This window comes from Lepidochelys olivacea (genome assembly GCF_965140295.1).
Source record: "Lepidochelys olivacea isolate rLepOli2 genome assembly, chromosome: 3".
Lineage (NCBI taxonomy): Eukaryota > Metazoa > Chordata > Testudines > Cheloniidae > Lepidochelys > Lepidochelys olivacea.
The window spans coordinates 142420752-142445515 of record NC_140413.1 but is presented as its reverse complement, the minus strand read 5'-3'; the positions used below and the strand labels follow the sequence as shown (position 1 = coordinate 142445515).

At 40.8% G+C, this 24764-nt stretch overlaps 1 protein-coding gene across 2 annotated transcripts in view; it reads left to right on the top strand.

Annotated features, from left to right (window-relative positions):
• SMYD3 (SET and MYND domain containing 3) overlaps positions 1-24764 on the top strand; it is a 650378-nt gene that overhangs the window by 575701 nt on the left and 49913 nt on the right. For both annotated transcript variants that reach the window (XM_084625210.1, XM_084625211.1), the window contains exons 9-10: positions 9842-9929; positions 13964-14138. In XM_084625210.1, the coding sequence (XP_084481336.1) occupies positions 9842-9929; positions 13964-14138 (263 nt within the window). The remainder of the gene's footprint in view (positions 1-9841; positions 9930-13963; positions 14139-24764) is intronic.

Genomic DNA, 24764 nt, shown 5'->3' with positions numbered 1-24764 from the left:
TATGATGGAAGGGCATAGAGGGGCAGTAGCAGGGGCTTCAATCCCTAATCTTCGAGTTATGGTTTTCTCCCAACCCCTAAAACCAAACTCCAAGTAAATCCATCCCTAGAATCCAGTAGGGTTTTCACAGCCCCAGGCACAAACTGCTTTTCATGCTTTAGAACAGAAACAGCCTATGGGCCAAATTCTGCCCTGGTGGGGCAACTCCAGTGACTTCACTGGATATGCTTCTGCATACACTGAGGCTGAATTTGGCTTCATTTTCATAGGGACCTCTTAAGAAAGTCCTCTTGTAGCTATGGGTACTCAGCCCCCCTGAAAAGCAGGCCACATACTTAGGTGCTTAAACGTGAATTGAGGTGTCTAACTTTAAACACTCAAGTTTTAAAATTTGAGCTGTATCTCCCCTGCCGTTTTGCATCACTCTGCCCTATCTCCATTGATTGCTAAGCCACACAGCATGTTGTAATAATGGCAGTCAACAGGAGCCAGCGGCCTGCAGCTATTGAAACATTAAATACAGACGCTGAGAAATATTCAAGGTCATTATTGTGGTTTCCATGGCATTATGACATTTTTAGAGAATGTCTTCTTCACGCTCCAGGACGCAGCCATTTTCCTCTTTTACATAATAATGACGAAAATGTCATCAATATTGAGACAGAATAATAGTATACTGGAAAGTACAGGAAACAGGATGTTTCAAGTACTCATTTGCTTACAGACTGTTTCTGGCAGCTTCATTTAAACATTAGAACACCTACCAACTGTAGTTGGTATTAATTGCTGAGGATAGTATGTAATGATTCTCCGAAGCAAAAGTGCTTCATTGTAATTAATTGTAATTCACTGTGCTGCCTCTATTTGAGACACCATAGACCTTAGACCTGTTATTTGTTTGCACCCAAATAATTTTCAGTCTGTGAAATATCAAAGTTCTCACTGAAGCAGATCAACTCCTGGGGGGAAAAGCTGCACATACTTTGTACATACAAGGGCTTTGGTTTGATCCAACTGGATTGAAACCCTTTTGTGTTCATGAATTTCCAAAACTTTGAAACTGGTCTGCATAATTCAGGCAAATACATATGTTCGACATTGAATATGTGTATTCAACCCACTGGTGACTTGGGTGATCAGTTTCAAATCATGAATGCCAAATACCAAGGTAGGAGACTTTGTGAACACTTCAGAAACAGACATTTCTTCACTTGTGAGATTTGTCAAATACTTTTGAATACAGAATAGATTAGCAAATTATGGGACTGTGTCATATGCGCTTTGTAAAGCCAAAAGTCACTGTATTTGGTGAACACAATATATTCAGAAAACAATATGTACCAGTGTAATGTTTTTTCTCTTTACCTTGTACTTAACACTTACAGATAAAAATACTACAGATACCATAGCAACCACTGTATCATGCTGCTTTTAGGACAGAGAAGCACACACATACCACATTATGATATTATTGTTGTTTAAAATAGATGGGGTTCAGCTTTTGAGGCCAGCATATTTTCAGTAACTACCCAGCCCTACAATGTACATAGGTCCCCAACTCTTCAAAGCACTCAAGCATATGCTTAACTATAAGCACATGAATAAACACACCCCTGTTCAGCAGAGTACTTAATCAAGTACTTCCATACGCATCCGATGAAGTGAGCTGTAGCTCACGAAAGCTTATGCGCAAATAAATTGGTTAGTCTCTAAGGTGCCACAAGTACTCCTTTTCTTTTTGCGAATACAGACTAACACGGCTGTTACTCTGATACTTCCATACTGTTGACTTCAATGAAACTTATGCATGTCCTTAAAGGTAACCACATTGCTGAATACTGATGGGATTGTTCAGGTGCGTAATGTTAAGTGAATGCTTAAGTACTTTGACAACTTGGGGCCTCAACTCAGATCCACAAGGGCACTTAGGTGTTGCGATGCTAAGCGTTGCATCACCTAACTTTTAGGTGCCTAGAATATCACAGTAACAACACTGCCTTAAATGCAAGGAAATAGTTGTCCCATAATCCCTAGTTTGGTTGATAAGGAACAACTGGCATTAAATATCTGAGACAGCCCTTAATACCTAGCACATAGTTGCTAGGCAACCCCCCATGCTAGAGTGACTTGTCTGAACAGCATCATGCCAGGTTGGCCAAGTATCCATAGACCTGTTGGGCTGATGTTGGAAGCTGTGCTAGAACGCCCAAAGCCACAAAGTCTTTTTGGGTGGGTCTGGCATAAAGCCCCACTTCTCCTTTCCTAAGATGTAGAGACGTTTATTTTTCATTTTATTCGTTGATAAGTAATTAACCTTTATTTATTACACTTCAGATAGGTTCAGTGCTATTTTTATTTCAGTTTGTAAACACTGTATTGATATACAGTTTGGACTGGAATTTTACAGTATCTAAGCTCCTGGAAATAGGGAGTTTACAATGGGAATACTGCCACAGGCTTAAGGCCTAAAATTACTCCTCGTGGAGTCTAAAGCAGAATTTATGTTGACTTCAATGGGAACAGGACTGGACCTACGGGGCCTGATCCTGAGAGGTACTGGGCACAGTCCGCTCCCACTGACATGAGTTCTGTATGACTGAACTACTGCATGAAATGCTGTGAGACAAGTCCAGGGCTATGATTGGGATAAAAACTCTGTGATCATGTGGACATGGTGGAATTACTGCAGAATGTGTTAAGTTGTAATCTTTCATTTGAAGAGTCTCCAGATCTGCTTAGGATGCAATTGTGAAGTTTACATGTGTCAGCACTATATATTGCTTTAATGCTGACAGATGTCTTTAGATATTATCTTTCTTTCTTCGCCAGGTAACATAATACCCTCTGAGGAAGTGAGCTGTAGCTCACGAAAGCTTATGCTCTAATAAATTGGTTAGTCTCTAAGGTGCCACAAGTACTCCTTTTCTTTTTTTGATAATACCCTTAAATGCTGTTGTTTGGTTGCGGGGGGGGGGGGTGCCTTTCCACAATACAATTGTTTTAGTGTTTAATTACACGGTGCACACATAAAGAAGAAAGGTTTTAATATTAATACTTGATCTGTGAGTGTTTATGCTATTAACAAAAGTCAACTGTACTTTGTGGTTTAGGGCTAATGAAAAGAATTTTTGGAGCTCATTTGTATTTGCTTTCTGTAAAAAGATTTATACCTCTGTGCCCTGGAGATTGATTTAACAACAGGTTTAAACATAAAATCACTATAATCATCAATTGTGTGCAGTGCTAACATGATGTTTTCTGATCTCTGCAATATTATAGTGTTACTGAAACACAGTTAACCTGCTCCCTTTGCATTCTGTTGAATTAAATTGGCCTGTGAAAATTTGCGTGTTGATCTATATTTTCTGTAAATACAAATCTAATTTTGAATAATTTTTCTCCCAGAAATGTTATTGCTGCCTCCTTTTAGGCTTCTAAGTAAGCAGAACACAATTCCAAATGTCTCATCAGACACTGTTAAATATTTTTATAGCCTCACAATATAGAACATTAGCCTCTGCTTCCAAATGCTTACTAGCGTCAGCACTCTGAAAATGGAAAGTGCTGTATGAATGCCATGTCCTAGTAGCTGTAACTGGGAAAATTAATTTAGCCTTTCTAACAGTATCATAGAATCATAGAATAACAGAGTTGGAAGGGACCTCTGGAGGCCATCTAGTCCAACCCCCTGCCCAGAGCAGGACCAATCCCAACTAAATCATCCCAGCCAGGGCTTGTCAAGCCTGACCTTAAAAACTTCTAAGGAAGGGGATTCCGCCACTTCCCTAGGTAACGCATTCCAGTGTTTCACCACCCTCCTAGTGAAAAAGTTTTTCCTAATATCCAACCTAAACCTCCCCCACTGCAACTTGAGACCATTACTCCTTGTCCTGTCATCTGCTATCACTGAGAATAGTCTAGATCCATCCTCTTTGGATCCACCTTTCAGGTAGTTAAAAGCAGCTATCAAATCCCCCCTCATTCTTCTCTTCCGTAGACTAAACAATCCCAGTTCCCTCAGCCTCTCCTCATAAGTCATGTGTTCCAGTCCCCTAATCATTTTTGTTGCCCTTCGCTGGACTCTCTCCAATTTCTCCACATCCTTCTTGTAGTGTGGGGCCCAAAATTGGACACAGTACTCCAGATGAGGCCTCACCAATGTCGAATAGAAGGGAACGATCACGTCCGTCGATCTGCTGGCAATGCCCCTACTTATACACCCCAAAACGCCATTGGCCTTCTTGGCAACAAGGGCACACTGTTGACTCAGATATCCTGAATAATGGTCAGAGATATGGAATATTGCTTGCTCTGCATCTGTCCACCTATCTCTTTTATCTTGAAAAAAAGAAAAAATACAATCTTAATTTCTGAGTTTTTGTCTCTAGTTTTACATTCCTGTGTTTTTTTTACATGAAGAAATCCTCAGCAACCTCATTTCTGGGGAGAGAAGATTTTGACAGGTGTGTTGGGTGGGTAGGCAGAATGGTGGTGAGAGACTGGTGTGTTTGTGAATGTGACAAGGGGGTTGAGTGTCCCTGACTGACTGAGATCAGGCTGCTTTGGTCAGGGGAGAGGTGACTGGTGTTTCTCATAGCAGGCCATGTGGGCTGTGTTTTAACACTCAAAATTTTAAATGTGATTCTAGTAGAAACAGTAATTGATTTAGTCAGTAGGTGTGCTAACAGCATTACACATCACCTATAACAATGATAGTGCTTGGAGTGAACAGGCTAGGGAGCGCTTTGACAAAGGGTGAGAAAGTGAGTGGCAAAGAAGAGTGAAAAGAAGGAGATGGGGAGTAAGATGAGAGAAAGAAGACAAGAGAGGGAGGTCAAAGACAACAGGGGAGGAAGAGAAAATCAGAGCATAGAAGACAATATGTATCCTGTACCCAGAGACAACACTGCTCTCTAGTTGAGAGAAACCACTTTCAGGAATTATTAAGGCACCAAGAAGTAGCAGAAATGACAGGACAGATGTTGACTCGTGTGACCTGTGGAAAAAATTGGAGCATGTCCCGTACCTATGGTGAATGGTGTCTATTGATACCTAATACCAACTTTCCGTTATATGTTTGCATAGTGTGTAACACCATGGGGCTAGGACCTCTAGGTATGACCACAATACAAAGAAATCATCATCATCAAATGTTTCCCCCTCTTTCTTCAATGTTGTCCCCTTGTTCTTGTTATCAGTGGTCTCAGCTCCACTTCAACAATTGTGGCTAAAAGAACCCTGCACTGGGGAGAGACTGTGATGGCTTATGACAAATGTTGACTTTTAATAACGCCTGTTGTGCAGCAGACTGTTTTCATGAGCATTTTCAGTGAACACAGCTGGGCACACCACTTACAAGTTCCTTACATTTAAATTGATGATGAATATCTATCTACACACTTACAACCTCAAGCTTCACAGTTGCTCAGGAAGATAACTGGATTTACAAGCAGGGTATTCTAAAGGAAAAACAACAAACAATGCTGTCCTGATTTACAATCTGTAGGACTCATAATATTCAACCAAGTGCATAAGGGATTTGCTAGTCCTGAGTTCTCAAATCCTTTATGGAACTGTACATCTGCCTTAGCTAGGGAAGGAAAAATCCCCAGAGTTTTACCAAAAGAAAATTCTGCTTATAATAGTATTACATATTCCTCTGTACACTACTCACTGTAAACAGTGTGAACTGCCAAATTAATTTGAAGGGTAAAATCCTGCCCTTTTGTAGTTATACACAAGAATCTTTGAGTTTTAATTTCCTAAAGTGAGTTGGGGGGAAAATGTCTGAAATTGCACAGTATTTTCTCTTTTGGGGTATCAGGATTTACCACTGCTCAAGACCATTTGGGAGGGATTTAGGTTGGGGCTCGTTTTACTACAAAAGCCAAGTTAGGCTCTGGGAAAGAACATATTTTGAACTGGAAAGCTATTGAAAGAGTAGGCAGTCCCCGCAAAGTACCAGAGATATTCTGGGTGGAGACCATGAATCCTCAGGCACCCTGCAGTTAGAAAGCTGCACACTGCTACCAAAGTTGTCCACAAGGAGGGATGAAGGAGGGGAAAAATGCAGAGCTTTCTTGTGCCTTCAGCAGGACAGAAGTTTTACTGTAAGATCTTAGTCACCATCCAGGAGACAAGCTAAGGGCTAAATTTGGGGGCATCCCCTATGCATGGGGAAGTGAGGAAGGTGCAGGGATCTTCTTTCTCAAGATAGCTATTTGGGGTAAGCTACAACACAGATCTTGGGTTCCCTTGACTACTGGATCAAGTAGCATGCCCAGTGGCACTTCATGACTCCAAGGGAATGTGGCCAGTCATACTGGCGGTGTTGCCAGGTCTGTGTTACCCTATTCTCCTGCTGGCATGTGGCAACAAGCATACTGTAGGACCAGGACGTACTGCAACAGCAAGGGCCATTGCTCAGTGCGCTCCTTCTCTCAGAACCTTTCCACTCAACGTATCTGCTTGCACTTCCCTCATCAGCACACCTCCACATGTGAAACATGAATCTGTCAATGTGCCGGCCTCATCCGCTGGAAGTTCGTCGTGTATCCCTGTGATGCAGTTAATTATTTTTTCAGAACAACACTGGATCCAAATAATCAAATCAATTTGTTCTTTTGAAGACTAAACCCTTGTGTTGAACACCAGTATTGCCAGTGGGGGAAATAATTAGACCGGTGTCACTAAACTTTCATTGTTGTTCAAAGGCTGCTGACTTTGCTACAGGCTGGGTTCTTCATTTCAACAGATGAAAAGACGTGTTCCTCTTTACTGCTGGCAACTGCACACCTGGAGGTTTGGCTGGGAACATGCTCTGAAGAGTCACTTTGAATGGATTATTTCATGGACATTTAGATCTTGTTACTGCCATGCTCTTAGATGAAATTAAACAGTTTGGTGTAACTATTAATCATTTCAATTATTTTTATAATTCCTACTCCAAGGCAACTTTGTATTTTTAGCTGTCTTAGTCATATCATATGGCCAAGATTTTCAGAGCAAAGTCTAAGTCAGTGAAAGAAACAACTTACTGGGAAAAGCTTATTAGCCTGTAAGGCAGAAGTATTTTCACAGTGATCACTCAGTCATTTTGCTGCTTCCGATTGACTGCCTTTATTGAAGGGGTAGCCAGCATCCCCTGGGCAAAGTCCTACAGAAAAGGACAGAAAAAAATCTGTCCTGTCTGAAGTTTGGAACTAGCAACAAAAATATAGGAAGAACCCTCTTCCAAGAATCAAGGATGTTTAATGAGCTAAATCTTTACCTAAGCAAGTCCTCCAACAGCGTAATTCTGAGAACAAAGGCAAATCTCCTACTGAAGTAGTGATGTAAATCTTGAAGTCTTTATCAGGGCCAGAGCTCCCTCCGCACCACAGGCTCCTGGGGATGGTGGTCAAGGCCATGCCTCCAGCTCCCTCTAGTGTGATGTGTGCACAGGGTGCAGTTTCTGTGCTCCACCAAACACAGTGCCTGTGATTGTCTTGCAGGGGACATACAGGGCGGGGAGACTCTTTGTATCCTTGTGTCCCATGCTGCTGTGTAAGGGCTAGGGAAAATCTGATTCTATGTCCCTGCAGCTTGCGTCTTGAGATGCTGGAACAGAGGCATGCGGCAAGAAAAGCAACTCCCAATAGGTCTAAGAAGGTGCAAGTTAAAATCCTTACCTTGACATATGCTTTAAACTTATACCATCCATTAGTCCCACAACATGTAAATTAACCCCCTTAACACTGCCTTGTATCTTTGGAGTGACCTGTAATTTCCTGTACACCATTTTACTCTCACCTCTAAATCTGGCCCAGTGCTTGTTATTCCAGTGGTCTCTGAGCACTTGGTTGTAGGTGTATCAGCCTGGATTTTAACACAATGCATATACATATATAGCAAGGCGACTACTGTGTTTGGGCAAGTGGCTGAGTTACAGTGGCTGTGGAAATTTCCTCCTTTTTGTTCATGTAATCCCCATCCCCCACCTTAATTTTGTGGTCATGTATTATTTAATTTTATGGGCCAAATTTTGTTTTCATTTATAGCAGTGAAAATCAGTGGACCAACTCTGGATTTACAGAGGCATTCAGTGAGCACCATCAGGCCCAATATTCAGGACAGTTTGTCAGACCAAGTTCAGCCTTGTTGTAAGCAATGCAATGCCGTAAAAGTCAGTGGCGTTATATCAAGGTTGAATTTGAGTCATTCAGTGTAAGTCTGGTACAAAACTTAACACGGTTAGGTCTGTACTATTAGCTGTGCTAACATAGCTACAGCAACATGAGCTCTTCTGTCCCAACTTTGACCCTTTTCCTTTCTGGTGGCAGATTTAGCCATGTACAAAATTATTTCCATGTGAGCTTTTTTTAATTGGAGAACTGGTTTTTGCATTTGCAGATTGCAATAAGGTAATGCTGCCCTCTTCATACCTTTCTGATCCAGAATGTTACAGAATTGTAAGACAGCTGAGACCAATTCTGATTTAACCATCTCGTGGACAATGCAAGAGTCCAACTGTTTTGTTGGACAGAGTGAAAGACATAACTGCAAAATTAAACATGAAAGTGAGCACATGTGCCCTGCAAATATTTTCTGTTATTTTGAATTTACAATCATTAATTTTCTTCTCCGATTTCTCTCCATTTATGTAGTGCAAGAGAGACATAGATTTTAAACTTCTCAACAGCAGTGTTCTTGTCGTACCTATGGCGTGTGTATTGGCTCAAAAGTGCTTCGCTCGCTCCTTATACCCAATTTCTTTCATGTAATCATTTTCCCCAGAGGGCTGTTTTTGAGATTATTTGAAATATTAGGAAATAAGTACAATTTATACTGCTGTAACAGCTTTCATCTGAGGGTACCCAAGCCTTTTGCAAAAATGGGTATTATTCTCCCCATTTTACAGGTGGAGAAATTGAAGCACAATTGGGTTAAAAGCACTTTTGGAAATGCCACTAACTGTGTTCGAGACACCTAAATATCTTTAAAAAATCTGGCTCTAAGTGACTTGCCTAAAGTTATGCAGTAAGTCACTGGCAGAGTTGTCTCCTCATGTCCAGTCCCTTACTGTCACCATTAAGCATTGTGCCTCCATACACCGCATTATGGAAGAGTGATGTGAAAATGTGACTGTTGGTACGGTTTACTGGCAGGAACGGGGATAACTGTGATTTACGCCCCTCCCCCCCCCCAGTAACCTTTTCTGAGCAGCAAACTAATTCACTGGACTCGTGCTTATAATTTGAATATTGAATGAAGCTAGGCTCTTTCTGCTTGCAAACTATCTGTGCTCAGCTTAGTTTTATTGAAGTCATTCAAAATTATTAGCCGAGTCATTTCTACACATAGTTTTGTGTGTCTGTAGACTGTTAGTGAGAAGTTCTTTGTGAGTAGCTGATATCTGAACTGTTTGGTTTGTATTTATAGGAAACACGAGACATGCTATTGCTTCTATTCCCTGCTCAGATGATCATAATTCTTAGAATCAGCTTTCTGGTCTGCAAACTCACTGCTTATGAATTCAAAATTCACCTTCCTTGATATGTTCTAATATTCCTTAACATTTTCATTATCCTTGAACATTCCAGTGAGTAATCTCATTCATTAGAAAATTCATGGAAACCAAATACAGAGGAGACACAAACACAGGCCAACAGTGAATTCCGTTATTCATTCCAGATATGATTTGGGAGAAAATGTATTGATACACGGGCCCAACACTCTTTGTGCCAGTGTAATCTTTTATAACCCTTTGTTCATCATTATGGCATGTTCTTACATATTCAGAGTCAACTCTGTTTTTCTTATCAAGCGCTTTTGTTTCTTGCTTTTGTTTCTGTCAAAACAGGATGTTGACATGCTGGCAGGTGAAGAGAAAGCCTGGAAAGAAATCAAAGATGCTGTAACTAAAGTGGGAGACCCAAGGTCACAAGAAGGTATCCTTTCAGTGACAGTCAATGGCAAATTAATCTTCCTTGCTTTTACTAACAATCCATAGTGCCCACCTTGTAAGTTTTTGCACCCCGTTTGGGGTAGAAAACATTTTTTATTTAATCTTCCCTTTTTTCTTTTTTTTTTAACATACTCTGCATTCATTTGAATTGTAAACCAAATAATATTTTAATTGTACCAATGATTATGTCATTTTAGGGTTCTTAGCCTATACTCTCATCATGGCAGGGACTGTCTACCTCTTGGTACAGCACTTACATGGCCTTGATCCTAAGCAGAGCCTCTAGGCACTACCCTAATATAATCCATGAGTCATTATAATACTCAAAACAATTGTTAAGCCAAAACTTAATGAGACTGCCTTGTACTAATAAATCATGCTAAGGCATAATGGCAGCCTTGTAAGCATTTAAAGACCATCAAAATGACCAAGAAACGTTGCGTAGGAGAAACAAAGATTTTTGTAGCTAACGATAGGCATATTGGTCTGTATTCCTCCTTGCACTTACTCCGTTTATTTCAGTGGAGTTACACCGGCCATGAATTTGGCTCATGAACTGTGGCAGGATGACTTGCTGTTTTCTGGCATCTTGGTACAGCTCTAGAGCTACATAGGTCAGAATCTCTGAGCGCTCCATTTTGGCCTTGCAAAAAAAGTTGTTTGTTTAGAGATGTCCTAGGCTGGAAAAGAGCAGATCAGTTTTGTACCATTTTTTTCCAGAGAAGCTGACCTCCATTTGCCAAAACATAGGATTTTCTTCTAATCAGAGAAACCAATTTATTAGCACAAAGAACGGTCACTAAGTTTTTTGATCTAACACTGGGCACAGTTCTGGCACGTTTGCTCACATAGTACCTTGATTTCAGTGGGATTACTTATCTAATAAGGTACAAATCAGTGTAAATTAGAGTGGGTTCTTAGTCTTCCTTTGGCTTGAGGGAAATGGAAGACCGCATAGTCATTGTCACTTGAGCCTAAGTTACAATGACTTGAGCCTAAGTTACAACTGGAACAGCTAATTTCTCCATAGCATTCGAACTGCTGACTGCAGGTTTTCTAGCTTGTGATTATGTACCTTACCAGCCAGAATTTGGCCTCAAGAGGTTTGGAATATTACACTTTTCATATTAGATGCTACAGAATGTATGAAACAATATCTTGAGACATGAAAACATCTTGAGTGATGCTGAACATCAGCTAAGATGTTGAACTCTCTGGAGTGTCAATGCTTTATGCTTACTACAAACATTTTATCAAGTGAAAATAATCTTGCTTTCTCCTGTTCATCGATCCTTAATCAGCCATAAAGAATAGCCTGAGAGAGAAAGATTCAGGGTATGTCTTCACTAGCAACGTTAAAGCGCTCCTGCGGCAGCACGTTGACGTGGCTGTGTAGTCGCGGCACCAGCGCTGGGAGAGAGCTTTCCCGGCGCTGTAAAAAACCATCCCCACGAGGGGAGTAGCTCCCGGTGCTGGTGCACTGTCTACACTGCCACGTTACAGCACTGAAACTTGCAGCGCTCAGGAGGGTGTTTTTTCACCCCCCTGAGCGAGAAAGTTGCTGCGCTGTAAAGTGGCAGTGTAGACAAGGCCTAAGGTACATATCTGAAATGACTGTATACGGCCTTTAAAAGAGTTTTTATAAAGGAGTCTATAATTCTATGTTAAATTAATATCATTATTATTATTATACTAATCTTTTCTCAACAGGCGTAGTGTAAGAATTCTTGTCAAATTACTGTTTGCTATACCTGTTTTATAGTTACTCTTTTTAATTAACATTTCAATATAGTTCCTGAATTGTGTGTGAGAAATCAATATTCATAAACCACATCATTGTTGGCAAATAAAATAATGATAAATTTCTTCCCTAATAAAATGCTTTCCATCTAAGGGTCTCAAAACACATAACAAACAATTAATTTAACCTCACAGTAACTGTGCCTTATAGTGAGTATTATTGATCCTGATTCAGCAAAGCACTTAGGCATGTTGTTAAATTTAAGTACATGAGTGTTCCCATGGTCAGGTAAAACTCATTCCCTCACCCTGGGAGTACTCATGGCGTGCTTGAGTGCTTTGCTGGATTGGGGCCTGTGCTACTTTTCAGCATTGGCATGAGTGTGGACCTATGACCCCCGTGACCTGATTTTAGGGGAGTTTGTTTTGCAAGATTAAACTATACATTATGTGCTAAGCAATGCTAAAATGATTTAAATAGTAAAAATGGAAGCCATTAAAGCTGTTACGACAGTAGGGAAACATAAAATGTATACATATTAATATTTAAAGTAGGCTTTATGCAATAGGTTTGAGGCCTGTAGACCTGAAGGTTAGCATGAATGCTTGACATTCATAAGATTTAGAAATATATAGCTTTTGATAAGTAAACCAACAGAAGAACAAAAGGAAGTTTAAAATAGTAGATTTGGGGGATTATAAGTATATGTAATCAGGGAGCTAAGTGCACTGATGTATCAAGACCAATGGGAAGCGTATTGACTAAAGTATTTTGTGTAAGCAGCTCGAACCCTAATTATGGTTCCCTGGAATCCCACACATGGACAGGGCTTGAGTCTTGATCAAACATTGTCCCAGATATGCATGGGTGTAAGGGAAAAGGTGTATAAAAATGGTGTTTGCTTGACCCTAGTTGAGCACATGGGGGTTGACAAGAAGATGCAAGCTGGACTGTCACCTCCCCTCATAATGTACTCCACTGACTACTTTCTTCTGTATTTGTTTTCAGAGGTCTCTAGGAGTTTGTGAATGTGATAACACTACAGCTCTTTATGTTGTATGTTTCTTTTTCTGGAACTGCATTAATACTTTGGCTTATTTGGGTTTTAAATTAAGTCTTCAAGTCTATATTTATGTTACTCACCAACCTCACTTATTATAAAAGCTTTATGTCTCCACCTGAGTAAAGAACCTGTCATTAGTGACATGCAATTTGCCCTCTGAATTAATCAAAGGCTACATGAGGTTAAATAAATTGTGAAGCACTTTGAGATTCTTGGATGGAAAGTGCTATATAAGTGCACAGTATTATTATTTCATTTGCCAGGGCATATATTAGTATATATGACCTCAGTGGGATTGCTCACATGCTAAAGCTAAGAATATGCCTAAGTGCTTTACTGGATCAAGGCCATAGTATCCATTTTACAGATGAGAAAGCTGAAAACTAGGTCTGATTCTCTTTTTGCTTTTACATGGGCTTTACGCTAGTGTAAGTCCATTAACTCTCAAGGAGTTATTTGTGATTTACACCAGTGTAAGTGAAAGGAAAATAGGTTAAGTAACTTTAATACATGGTGAAGATCAGAGTGGTTTGCAATAGTGAATGCCTCATTCATTTGAATGTGAACCCCAATTCACTTTTCTTCTCTCCCCAGCATACAAAAGAACCTGCTTGTATTGGAGATTAAAATATTCTTTCTCACCAAGATCCTTAAACCTAAGCAACAATCAGACAGTGGAACTGCAATGTTTTCTCTGTTATCCATGAAACCCGCAGTGCTGCTTCTCTGACACAGCCAATTAGATCACTGACAAAACCTTGCTCTCCAGAACTGTTTCAAATAAAATGAAAATTAGGTATCTGCAGGCTTGGTTTTAATTTCACAAGAACACTGAAGAAATCACTGAAACTAGGAAAGGTGTTTAAGAAAATAATAATGTTTCAAAAAGCCAAAGAATAATGGTAGCTGGGTTTTGCTTCAGCTATGTATTAAAATAATAATATATCCTCTCATCTTGTCACCTTTCCTTTACTCCTTACCACTCAAAATGCAGCCTTCGTTAGAAGATGGTTTGTTTACTGTAAACAAAATTTAGTTACCTGAGGTACCACTTATGTTTTTTTAAGTATGTTTTCAAGAGTTGAAACAGAGCCTGGAATAATGGGATCTCTTTTATCTTATGCCCCATGGCTCTTATTCCTTGCTAACAACATTGAAACTTGTATTTTTTGTTTGATGAAGAAGATGAATCCTTAACTGAGGTTAATAACAGAGTGGGAGCAGGTTCTGGCAATGTGCCAGGCTCTTCTAAATAACAATGCAGATAGTCTTCCAGACACAAACATCTATCTGCTGAAACTGCTTGACTGCGCCATGGATGCCTGTATTAATCTCAGACGGTGGGGGGAAGCCTTGCTTTATGGCAAAAGGACGCTAAAACCATACAGGTAAGAGCTGTGATGACTGTGGTTTATTCAAGTGTCCTACAGGGATGGTCTGTTTATTAAAGTTAGAATTTTTCCCCCCTGGAGACCATTCAATTAAGGCTTATCACTGTTATTCCTGAAAGTGCTTTGGTGCACACCTTCAACCGCAATTTCCCAGTGTGCTTTCTGGATTAGCATATGAAATAAAATATCCATTCTGCTTGGATAGTCAATAGAGCAGGATGTGAAATATTAATGGAAACCACAATAGCAGCTCTGATTATCCACAGTAGCCGTTGTCAACATCTGATCTTTTTATAAGCACATCACACCCATCATTCCATCACCAAAAAATCACTTGTTGGTAGAGACTATCACTGTGGGAGCTCCTGTGTTTGAAATTGAGGGTGGGAGTGTGTATGTGGGGCAGTCAGGTACAGTGTGTAGAGTTCACAGACCGTGATAGAATTAATGTAAATGAATTAGTATGAAGTGTGAAGAAAATAGTAATGAATAGCCCAATGTTTAAGAACATAAGAATGGCCATACTGGGTCAGACCAAAGGTCCATCCAGCCCAGTATCCAGTCTACTGACAGTGGCCAATGCCAGGTGCCCCAGAGGGAGTGAACCTAACAGGTAATGATCTAGTCATCTCTCTCCTGCCATCCATCTCAACCCTCTGACAAACAGAGGCTAGGGACACCATTCCTTACCCATCCTGGTTAATAGCCATTAGTGGACTTAACCCCCATGAATTTATCCAGTTCTCTTTTAAACCCTGTTATAGTCCTAGCCTTCACAACCTCCTCAGGCAAGGAGTTTCACAGGTTGACTGTGCACTGAGTGAAGAAGAACTTCCTTTTATTTGTTTTAAACCTGCTGCCCATTAATTTCATTTGGTGGCTCCTAATTCTTATATTATGGGAACAAGTAAATAACTTTTCCTTATTCACTTTCTCCACACCACTCATGGTTTTATATACCTCTATCAAATCCCCCCTTAGTCTCCTCTTTTCCAAGCTGAAAAGTCCTAGCCTCTTTAATCTCTCCTCATATGGGACCCGTTCCAAACCCCTAATCATTTATTTATTGATGTTTATTTAATTAACATCAAGAGGCTGAGGTGGTGAAGGAACGTGCCTCCCTGGTTGCCAGTGCTGGTTCTTGTGCTAAATGCAGGAGGAGATTCTGAGGGCATTAGCCCTGTAGGTTATGGGTACCTTGCGACTCTGGCAGCAGCTCTGGCTGTCACGCCTATCCGACCCTCTGGGTCTGAGTTCAGGAGGCTAGCCTGAGTCTCTGCTGCAGCTGCAATATCCACCCAGCTGTTTTTTGTGCACTAGCTCCACCCCCACTAGTGCAGACACAACACCATCTGTCTACCCAGTCTGGGAGGCTCACTCCCAGCTGCAGTGCAGACATACACTCATAAGCCAACGGAAGGTGCTATGGATGATCCTGCTTTCTGTGGGTAGGGTTTGGGATTCATTGGGTCCCAGCACTGTCAAACAGTTCTTGGCAATCTGGTGGAGGAGAGATGGGGAAGGAGGTAGCATGGCTGGCATTGGCCTGTGGCTCCTCTGCTGTTGCCAGGTCTTTTGATTCTGAATGTGTGGAGAGTTCACAAGTAAGTGAAGTGCCTGATAGACACGACACCGTCTGTGCTGGCCCTGTGCGTGGCGTAATGCGTGATAGCTGTGTAAACTGAAAATGCAGTTTTTCATTACAGTATCTATTTCTTCTCTTAGTCCTGCCTCATCATGTGATATTGCAGCACACAAAGAGGCTCCGCGACTGCAGTGAAATGCAGGGGGCATGGAAATGCAAAACAATGCATACTGCTGTGAACATGAACATCTCACACCCAGCACATCTTTGATTTTGGTAGGCTGCTGACAGTGTTCGGCATTGTGCTTGGGAACCTGTCCAGTAGCATACTACCTCTGAATAGCTGAGGCTTTGTCTACACTACGCACCTTTTAGCGACACAGCTGTGCCTCAGCAGCTGTGCTGCTCAAAGGCCCACAGTATAACTGCTGTTTGTCAGCAAGAGAGACCTCTCCTGCCGACAAACAAACTTCCACCTCCCTTGTGTGGCAGCAGCTTTACGGGCGGCAGAGCGCTCCTGCCAACAAAGCGCTGTTCACACCCGTACTCTTTGTCAGCAAAACTTTTGTCATTTGGGGGGAGAGGGGGACTAACACCCCTGAATGACAAAAGTTTTGCTGATGACGTTCCAGTGTAGACAAAGCCTTAGACAGGGACTTGAGGTGCATCACAGCTCCATATTGTAAAAAGCGCTTCCACCATATTATAAGAAGCAAAAGGTTTGCATAAGTTGTGGGTGGCAAGAGTGGCAGAAACCATACATCTGTAATGGCCATGACTTGTTATAACGAGAGGGCATGTGTGCTTTGAAACACCCAAACTCCTTAAGGGTGAAAATCATCCCTATTCAATAGGCCAGCACAAACCACATGACCACACAAGTCCCACTTCACCTTTCAAAATAGGGCTTATGTGGAACTTCAGTAAGGCATAGACATTGTATCAGCTCTCTGCGCAGAGGCAAATTTTACCCCAACTGAATGCAATGCCCATTTGAATGTTCACTTAAAAAATCCTCCCTTGTCTTTTCCCCCTGAACCTATTAACAATGACTGTCAGGCCAGCCATACTAAGTGGGTTTCTCCATGTATTTCACAGCATAAAGATTACAGTAAGACAGACTGCAATTTCATTGGGTCTTTTCATAAATCTTCCCCTGTTTGTTTTCTGGGATATGCTCTTGTATTCAAACCACTTAATATGGTAGGGTTGTTTTTTCCCCCACCCTGTACATTCAGCTAAAGTGTCTTTTGTGAAATGTTACATGCATGAGAAATTTGACCTCTTTTGTACCTCAAGGAAGTTGCCCTTAGTCTTTCTAGATCTGAAAGCATTTTCTGAAGAGAGACATTTTCAGTTTTACTTTATTTCTTTTTACCTTCAGCCATCACGACAAGCTTTAACACACCTGACAAAAAATCCTCAGTTTCTCATTACAACAAATTGCGCCCAACGCAGTAGGAGAGAAAATCCTAGGAAATCTTCTGGGATACATTGACTTTCTCCTGTTGAATCAATCTACTGCTTGGCTGCTCCTGCAGTTCCATTACAGCTATTTATTTTCCTTTTTCAGCTCTGGAAAAAATATTCATACCATTCTCCACAGGGATCACTGAAACACTCAAGCAGTCTGTATATATGGGCAATGATTGCTACAATGGTGAAAGGCTCTAAAGAATTGGTCAAAAACAATTTTAATTTTAAGAAATGTGTTTATTGTGTGTCCCCCATAATTTAACTAGCAGGATTAATATTCGCTGCTGCATGCTCGATGCTGTTTTTAATATATATTTTCACTACAATAGTTACTTAATTTTCAGAATCATCCAGTTTATGTTACTGGCACAGACAGTTGGCTAACTTGCATAAAAAACGATTTATCAAACTTATATATTCAAGAGCTACCTTCAAGTTGTAAGGAATTGTAATAGTTTATGAAAAATAGTGTCTGGGTGCTGCTGAATATTTCTAGATCTTTGAAAAGAGAGAGGAGAGCTGACAGCTGTCAAAATGAAAAGCTACTGATTCGTTTGCCCTAAACCATAATTGTCCATAATTTGTTGAAACCGACAACATATACTTTCACTGAATAGTCTAAACCAAACAATTTTACACAGCTTTTCTTGTAAATTCCAGAGTAACAATTTGTCTGTCCAAGAACCTTAACAAAAGTTAACAGATACTTACTTAAATGAAAACCACCCCATATCATGGTCAGCACTCAACAGCTTGCAAAAATAAACTTCCTTACAAAAATCCTCATGAGCCTAACCACAAAAATAACAGAATATCAACAAGAAGTGCTAGTCAGGTTTGTCATGTCTCACTTAACACATTCACTCTCAGTTTTCACTCCTACTCATAAAGAGCCTGAGCTGAGGTACTTACTCAGGCAAACTCGTACTAAATTAAATAGGATTTGGCCCATAACTACAATCAAATCACATATGCTCAGTTCTGTCTACCTCAAGCATCCAGTCGTTAACTCCAGACAAATACTGGAAGTATGCATCTAATATAAGCAGTGCCTATAAGGACCTGGTATAAAAATCTGCTACACGACATTGGCTATAGCTAAATGGGGAAATTTGGTGACGTCATGGACATATTGGACTTAAGGTGTAAGATACGCAGAGTAAAATCTTGTTTCCCCTTCTTAGTCTGGAGAGGGCTGCAGCTGCAATGGAATTGGTGATGTTCTGTTGCAGAGGCCCTGGTTCAGCAAAGCACTTATGCCCATACTTATGTTCATCCCTATTCGTCACAATCAGCACTTAATCATGTGCTTAACTTTAAGGACACATTCCCTGCAGATGGACCTGCTGCTATCTTGGTCTCCTATGCAGCAACATTAGGGGTTATTGCAGACTAAGGGCTGTACAGTCTCAGGGTTGAGGGAAGGAAATACCTTTTGTCCCAAGGCCAGTGATTCAGTCTTTGTGGGGAATGAGGAGGGAGGATTTCAATTTGATTTCAAGTCTGTCTAAAGAGAGCTGTTACTTCAAAGCTGGACTGGAGAATATTGCATTAAACTGGCACTGAGTCTATGCACATGAACAAGAGACACACAAACAAGAGAGCATAGAGCAGAGCACAGCAGGACTCCGAATATTTTCTGAACAGATTGTTGAATTTTCATGAAGTATTAATGAAATGTAGAGCAGGTACTTCTCATTTAGAATTCTCATCTAGCAAGTTTGCCAGATCCTGGTCTTTAAATATCTCAACTAAATCAGCAGACAGATGAATTAATTTGTGATTGCTACAGTTTCTTCTCCACAAACCATCTTGATGTAAAAAGCTGAGTAGAAGTGAGTAGCTGTGGAACATCCTGTTCTAGAAATAGTCACTCAGTTTATTTTTTCTTTTAAAGCCTCCAAGAAGGCTCTATGGTAAAAATGTCATTTTTTTATTTGATTGATTTTTCTCTTCATTTAATGTGTCTTACAAATAAGCCTTGCACTTTGATGTGTGTGTCTTTTGTAATAAGTGTTTGATAGATGCGATGGCTAAAGACAGTTAAAATAAAACTGTGTTTCTATTGATGTACTCTACAAAATTTGTAGCTGAGAGGCAAAGATTCCCCAGTATAACATGGCATTAAGAGGTGCACTGCCTGTACTTTCTACTAAAAGTCAATCCTCCAAGAATACTGCAATGAAGCAAACTGTTGTGATACATAGCACCACTAGGGGATGCTGGTGTTTAAGGGTTTAAGTCTAGCAGCCAATGGGCATCTCATGAATGTGGGAGGTTCCAAAGAGAGTTGTGATTGACTGGAGAATATGTGAACATATTGATAGTTCAGTGAACAAAGTTCAGTGGTATTGTCTTGATCTTATAACCTCTGGAGTAAACATAACATACCTCTCTGTTCACCCTAGATTAGAACAAATAATTGTGAAAGTAAAAAACAAAGACTGTAAGAGACAAAGAAATGGAGAATGATATGCAGCTTTCCTCTCTTATTTATGGTTTGTACAACATGGCAGCATATGTGTATATTTGATAGTTAGAGCCAAATGCTCATTGGAAGAAGAGAAACTGATAACTACAACAAAAAAGTAATGAATGAAAAACTGCCTAAAATAATACAGTCTGTGAGAAAAGGCATGCACGGCGGGTATGCTTTCATTCCATCAAAAAATTCAGAAAACACAATCATTGAGACATGCATATGGTAAATTCCTTCGTGATGTAACTGATCACTTTGGGGCTGGAGTTAATAAATGTGTAAAAATAGATCCACCGTAAAGGGTATTTGTGAATGAAGTCATGACTGGAACTTGAACTGAGACTCAGGAATGATTTCGTTGGATTGATAAAAGATAAAAGAGCAATTAAGTTACACGGCTGTATAAAAGGAATAGGGACAACTTTTTCAGGCAGGGGCTGCATCTACCTACGTGAATGTGCAGCGCCCTGAGTACTGATCCTGATTAGAGCATTTGAGCAGTTGCCATAAACACAATAAAGCAGAGTAGGTGAGGCTGAAAGGTAAGAAAAGAGAGGGCCTGAATGGCTGAGAACTGGTAGAACGGTGCAGAGCTTTCAGGATGTAAGGCACCAGAACAAACTCACCCCAGGTTACTGGTGACCAAAAGTTACCAATCTGATGCCTTTTTAGTGGCTTATATGAAGTAAGTTGATAGTCACTGCCTAACTCAGTGGTTCCCAAACTTGTTCCGCCGCTTGTGCAGGGAAAGCCCCTGGCGGGCCGGGCCGGTTTATTTACCTGCCGTGTCTGCAGGTTCGGCCGATTGTGGCTCCCTCTGGCCGCGGTTCGCTGCTCCAGGCCAATGGGAGCTGCTGGAAGCGGTGCGGGCCGAGGGACATACCGGCCGCCACTTCCAGCAGCTCCCATTGGCCTGGAGCAGCAAACCGTGGCCACTGGGAGCTGCAATCGGCCAAACCTGCGGACGCGGCAGGTAAACAAACTGGCCCGGCCTGCCAGGGGCTTTCCCTGCAGAAGCAGCAGAACAAGTTTGGGAACCACTGGCCTAACTCTCTATGTCCTAACCACATGTCCTCCTAGGAAACAGGTTTTCTGGCTCATTGTTTACTTTCTGTATGTCTCTGTCTAGCACTTTAGACATTAGACTCTTCCTATTCTTCCCCGATTTCAGGTGAGACATGTATCAGGAACTATATGAATCCTGACTCTGTTATTGGTGGATAGTAATTTGTAGTCCAGTTCTAAATAACTCATTTTTTGAATGGAACTTTTTCTTAACTAGATCACAGAGGCTTGCAGAGACTCATCTTTCTCTGGCACAACCACAGGTGTACACTTTTCTCCACCTCCAGTGCAATGCTTGCATAGGATTTCAGGCGCTAATTATGGGAAGAATTTGGGCTGTATGTCATTTAGAGTTTCAAAATGTCTTTAGATGCTTTCCTTTGATTGCATTGTAGGACCTCTTTCAGGTAGGCCGTTTAGGACTTCAGGACTTCTTCAGAATAGGGATCGTAATCCCAATCTATCTTCTTCCTTTTAAGAGCTGCAGTGTTTTCTTTTGTTGCAGTTAAGAAGGATGAGTTGGAGGTCTCTGTATTGTAATTAGAGCCGTCATGTGTTGTACTGGAAATGTTAATCAAATGGTACTGATTGAAGCTCTTTGCATCAACCTACTTGTATGCAGACACCCATAAAAGGAGACAAAATGCCCAAAATGTAAATGATGATAAAGTACTATAACTGTGCACAATAGATAGCCAACAGATTCTCTGGTCTGATAAATCAATCTAGAAAGACATGAGCAGATATAATGTACACTTCAGAACATATACGGAGTGGCTATTGAACCTACAGCGGGAATGGTTTGCAGAATAGATGGGTTTGTAGGAGTTTTGCTAAGGAGAATGAGAGAGTTCATGGCAGGCAGTGTTCTTTCTAAGCACAAGGGTTGGGATACAAGGTGATCTAAAGACAGGATTCAGAGGTAGGAGGAAGGGAGCAGTCAGGATGATGAAATGGTGAGCAGGGAGCAGGAGGAATGTAGGAGATTAAGGCAATGGTGCACTTGTGGATTACTTTGAAAATGAGGAGAACTTTGAACTTTGTGTGAAAGAAGCCACTGAAGAGATAGAAGGAGAGATGGAGGGGACACTGTCAAGGCTGTAGAAAATAAGATGAATTTAGCAGCACCATTTCTGGTGGGTTGAAGAGAGAGAGACAAAGGAGAAGTCAGACTATGGAGTAAGCAGTTACCATAGACAAGTATTAAGGTGGGAGAAAGTGCAGTAGGCAGAGAGTTAATGGGAGGACAATTGTGATCAGACAGTGTCTAGTTTTCCTTTGAAGAAGTTGACAAAATCTTGGATAGAGGAGATGAAGAATGGGGAGCTGGCAGTAGTTCCAAGAAGGCAGTCAGAAGTAATGAAGACTTTCTGGTAGTGGAGGAGTGGAAGCTGATGAGAGGGGGAAGTTGTAGTAGTTTAGCAAGAGAAAGTATAAAGTTGAGGCAGGAAAGAACAAACTTGTGTGGGTTGGGGGAGTAGAATTTCTCCAGTGATGCTAAGTGGAGTGCAGGTAAAGTTGCCGGGAAGAGAGACAGAATTGGAAGGAGGTGGGGGGTCATGGAGCAGCAGGAATGACGAGCAAAATGAAAATATCAGAAAAGGAGGGGAGAGAAAAAGACTCCTGGTCTAGAGAAAAATTTTTTCATCTCCCCTTCTCCCCTCTCCACTCTGACCCTGCAAAAAAAAAAAGAAAGAAAACAAAATACTGTCACAACTGCAACACTTGCCTAAGAGGAAAATCATCTTTCTCCAGCTGTTTAATGCACTCTTGGAAGACATGGTCGACAAGCTGCCAAAAGTGAAGATAAAGTTGTAGGATCAAAGAATACTTATTACAATCCCATCATGAATACATTTCCATATTAATTCCAGTACTTTACCAAGAACGATGCACTCTGAAAACTTAATATACGTATAAGGCTGGTCAGCATTTCAGAAGTCTCTAGGTAACTGATGAAAGTGACAGCCAACAAGTAGGAGCATGATAGACAGTTCTTTCCTTTCAATCTGTTCTCAACCAAATTAAAAAAGAAAAAGAAAAAAGAAAAGAAAAGAAAATCTCTTAGTGCAGAAGCATGCTTGGCAGACTTTGAAAAGTGGAATTATATCTTAGACCACTATGAAACAAAAGGCTCAACACACACATTCATGAAAAGGAAAACCATTTAGGAGATTAATTTTATAGTTACCAAGGGAATTTGCAACATTTACCACAAATTTTTTTAGATCATTCCCTTTCAGGTAATGGCACGATATGTTTTTGTAAGATTTTGCTCTAAATCATGCCAGATCCTACTCATTAACTGCGGTACGTTGCAGCGTACAAGACGGCCCATCACATATGCCTTGTACCCTATGAAATATGGTGCAGTTTCCCAGGAGATCTTATAAGAGGTCGTGAAGCTTGTGACCACGGGAATGTATGACATGTTAGTTGCTAGCTTTCAGGAATAGTTACAGATAAGTTATCTTAGATCACTTGTCTTACCATTGTACAGTAGTTGTCTAGTAGGCCTTGCATGTTTCAAAGGATTTCAAAATGTAAAGCCACGTTGAGTAAAGTTACTTCTCCTCATTTAGCATGTCAGAATTTTCCGATGAAAAGCACGTGACGTACTTGAGGTGAGATAACATCCTGCATACTTCCCCTTACCTTTATCTATTGCTGTCTGTCTGCACACTGTTGATCTGTGTATTGTCTTGTTGGCATGTTTGCAGCACAGGTGAGCACTACCAATGCTGGAATTTATCAAGAGGTGCGCATTAGCTAGCAAGTTGTGCAAGGCTGCTTTCTGTGTCGACAGAGAGAGACCAGCTTTTCTTTCCTTGTGGAGTAAGGCATAGACAAGATTATGAACTAAATGGAAGTATGTTGTTTCCTAGACAAATGGAGATTTTCAAAATATTATGGACTCAGTAGTGCCTTCAAATCCCTGCCCCACACTGGGGACAATGCACAGCCCAACAGCCAGCTCCAGTTTCATGGTGGAGTTACGTTTCCTGGTACTTTGAGGAGGAAAGGAGAGGGCAGCTGTTGCATCTTCTTGAGCAGTGTATGCTTCACACTGCACGCATTTGGCTCTATGAGCTGGTGCAGAGGGTACCACTGATTGCATCCTTTGATCCCTCACATACCTTAAAAGAGGCCAAAACACAATTTGACCCTAATACTTATCACCATCCAGTATCAGTTTGTTCCATTTATCTCTGGATGGATTGAATGGCCTAATTCTTGGCAGTATTAAAATGAAGTGTACGGTCTGTATTAACTGAGTGGGAAAAAGGTATTTTCTACCAGTTAGTTTGTAATGTCCCCACTTCACTGTTAGAATCAATGGTTGCAACTCCACTGAAGTCAGTGTCCTTTTGTGGTGAAATCCTGGTGCACTGAAGTCAGTGACAAAATTCTCATTGATTTCAGTGGGGTCAGGACTTCACCATTGGTGAATATGTCTCAGTATGTAGTCAGGGCTGGTTTTGGAGCAGAGTGCACTGTTTCTGATGTGTCTGGTCAGATTCTTTGGGGCTAGAATTTGCTTCACTTTTTAGAAGATTTGTATGGCAAGTGAAGCGGAGTATATAGAGGAACAGTGGCATATAAATGTAGTTCATTTCACACATGAAAGACAGTTGATTATGGTGACAAAAAAAATATGCCAAAGGACAAAAAAAAATTGGTTAATAACTTTCCTAGGTTTTCATCACATTAAAAGTGATGTGAAATAAGAGGAAAATGTCACAGAAAATGATTTATTGCTTGCTCAAGTTCACTTTTTCTAAAATAATATTTCACAAGCTGAGTGTGCTTTAGTTAAATAAATACTTCAAATTAATAAAAAAGGCCAGCTTCTCAGGTGGTGCAAATTGATTTCAATGGAGCAATGCCCTTTTACATCAGATGAGGATCTAGTTGAAAAATTTTCAGTGGAACAGCATGTCTCAATGGGCATGAATTCAAGTATTCATGCGGCACACAATAACCACATGCAGCAGGCTTCTGTTGTTGTTGCCTTTCC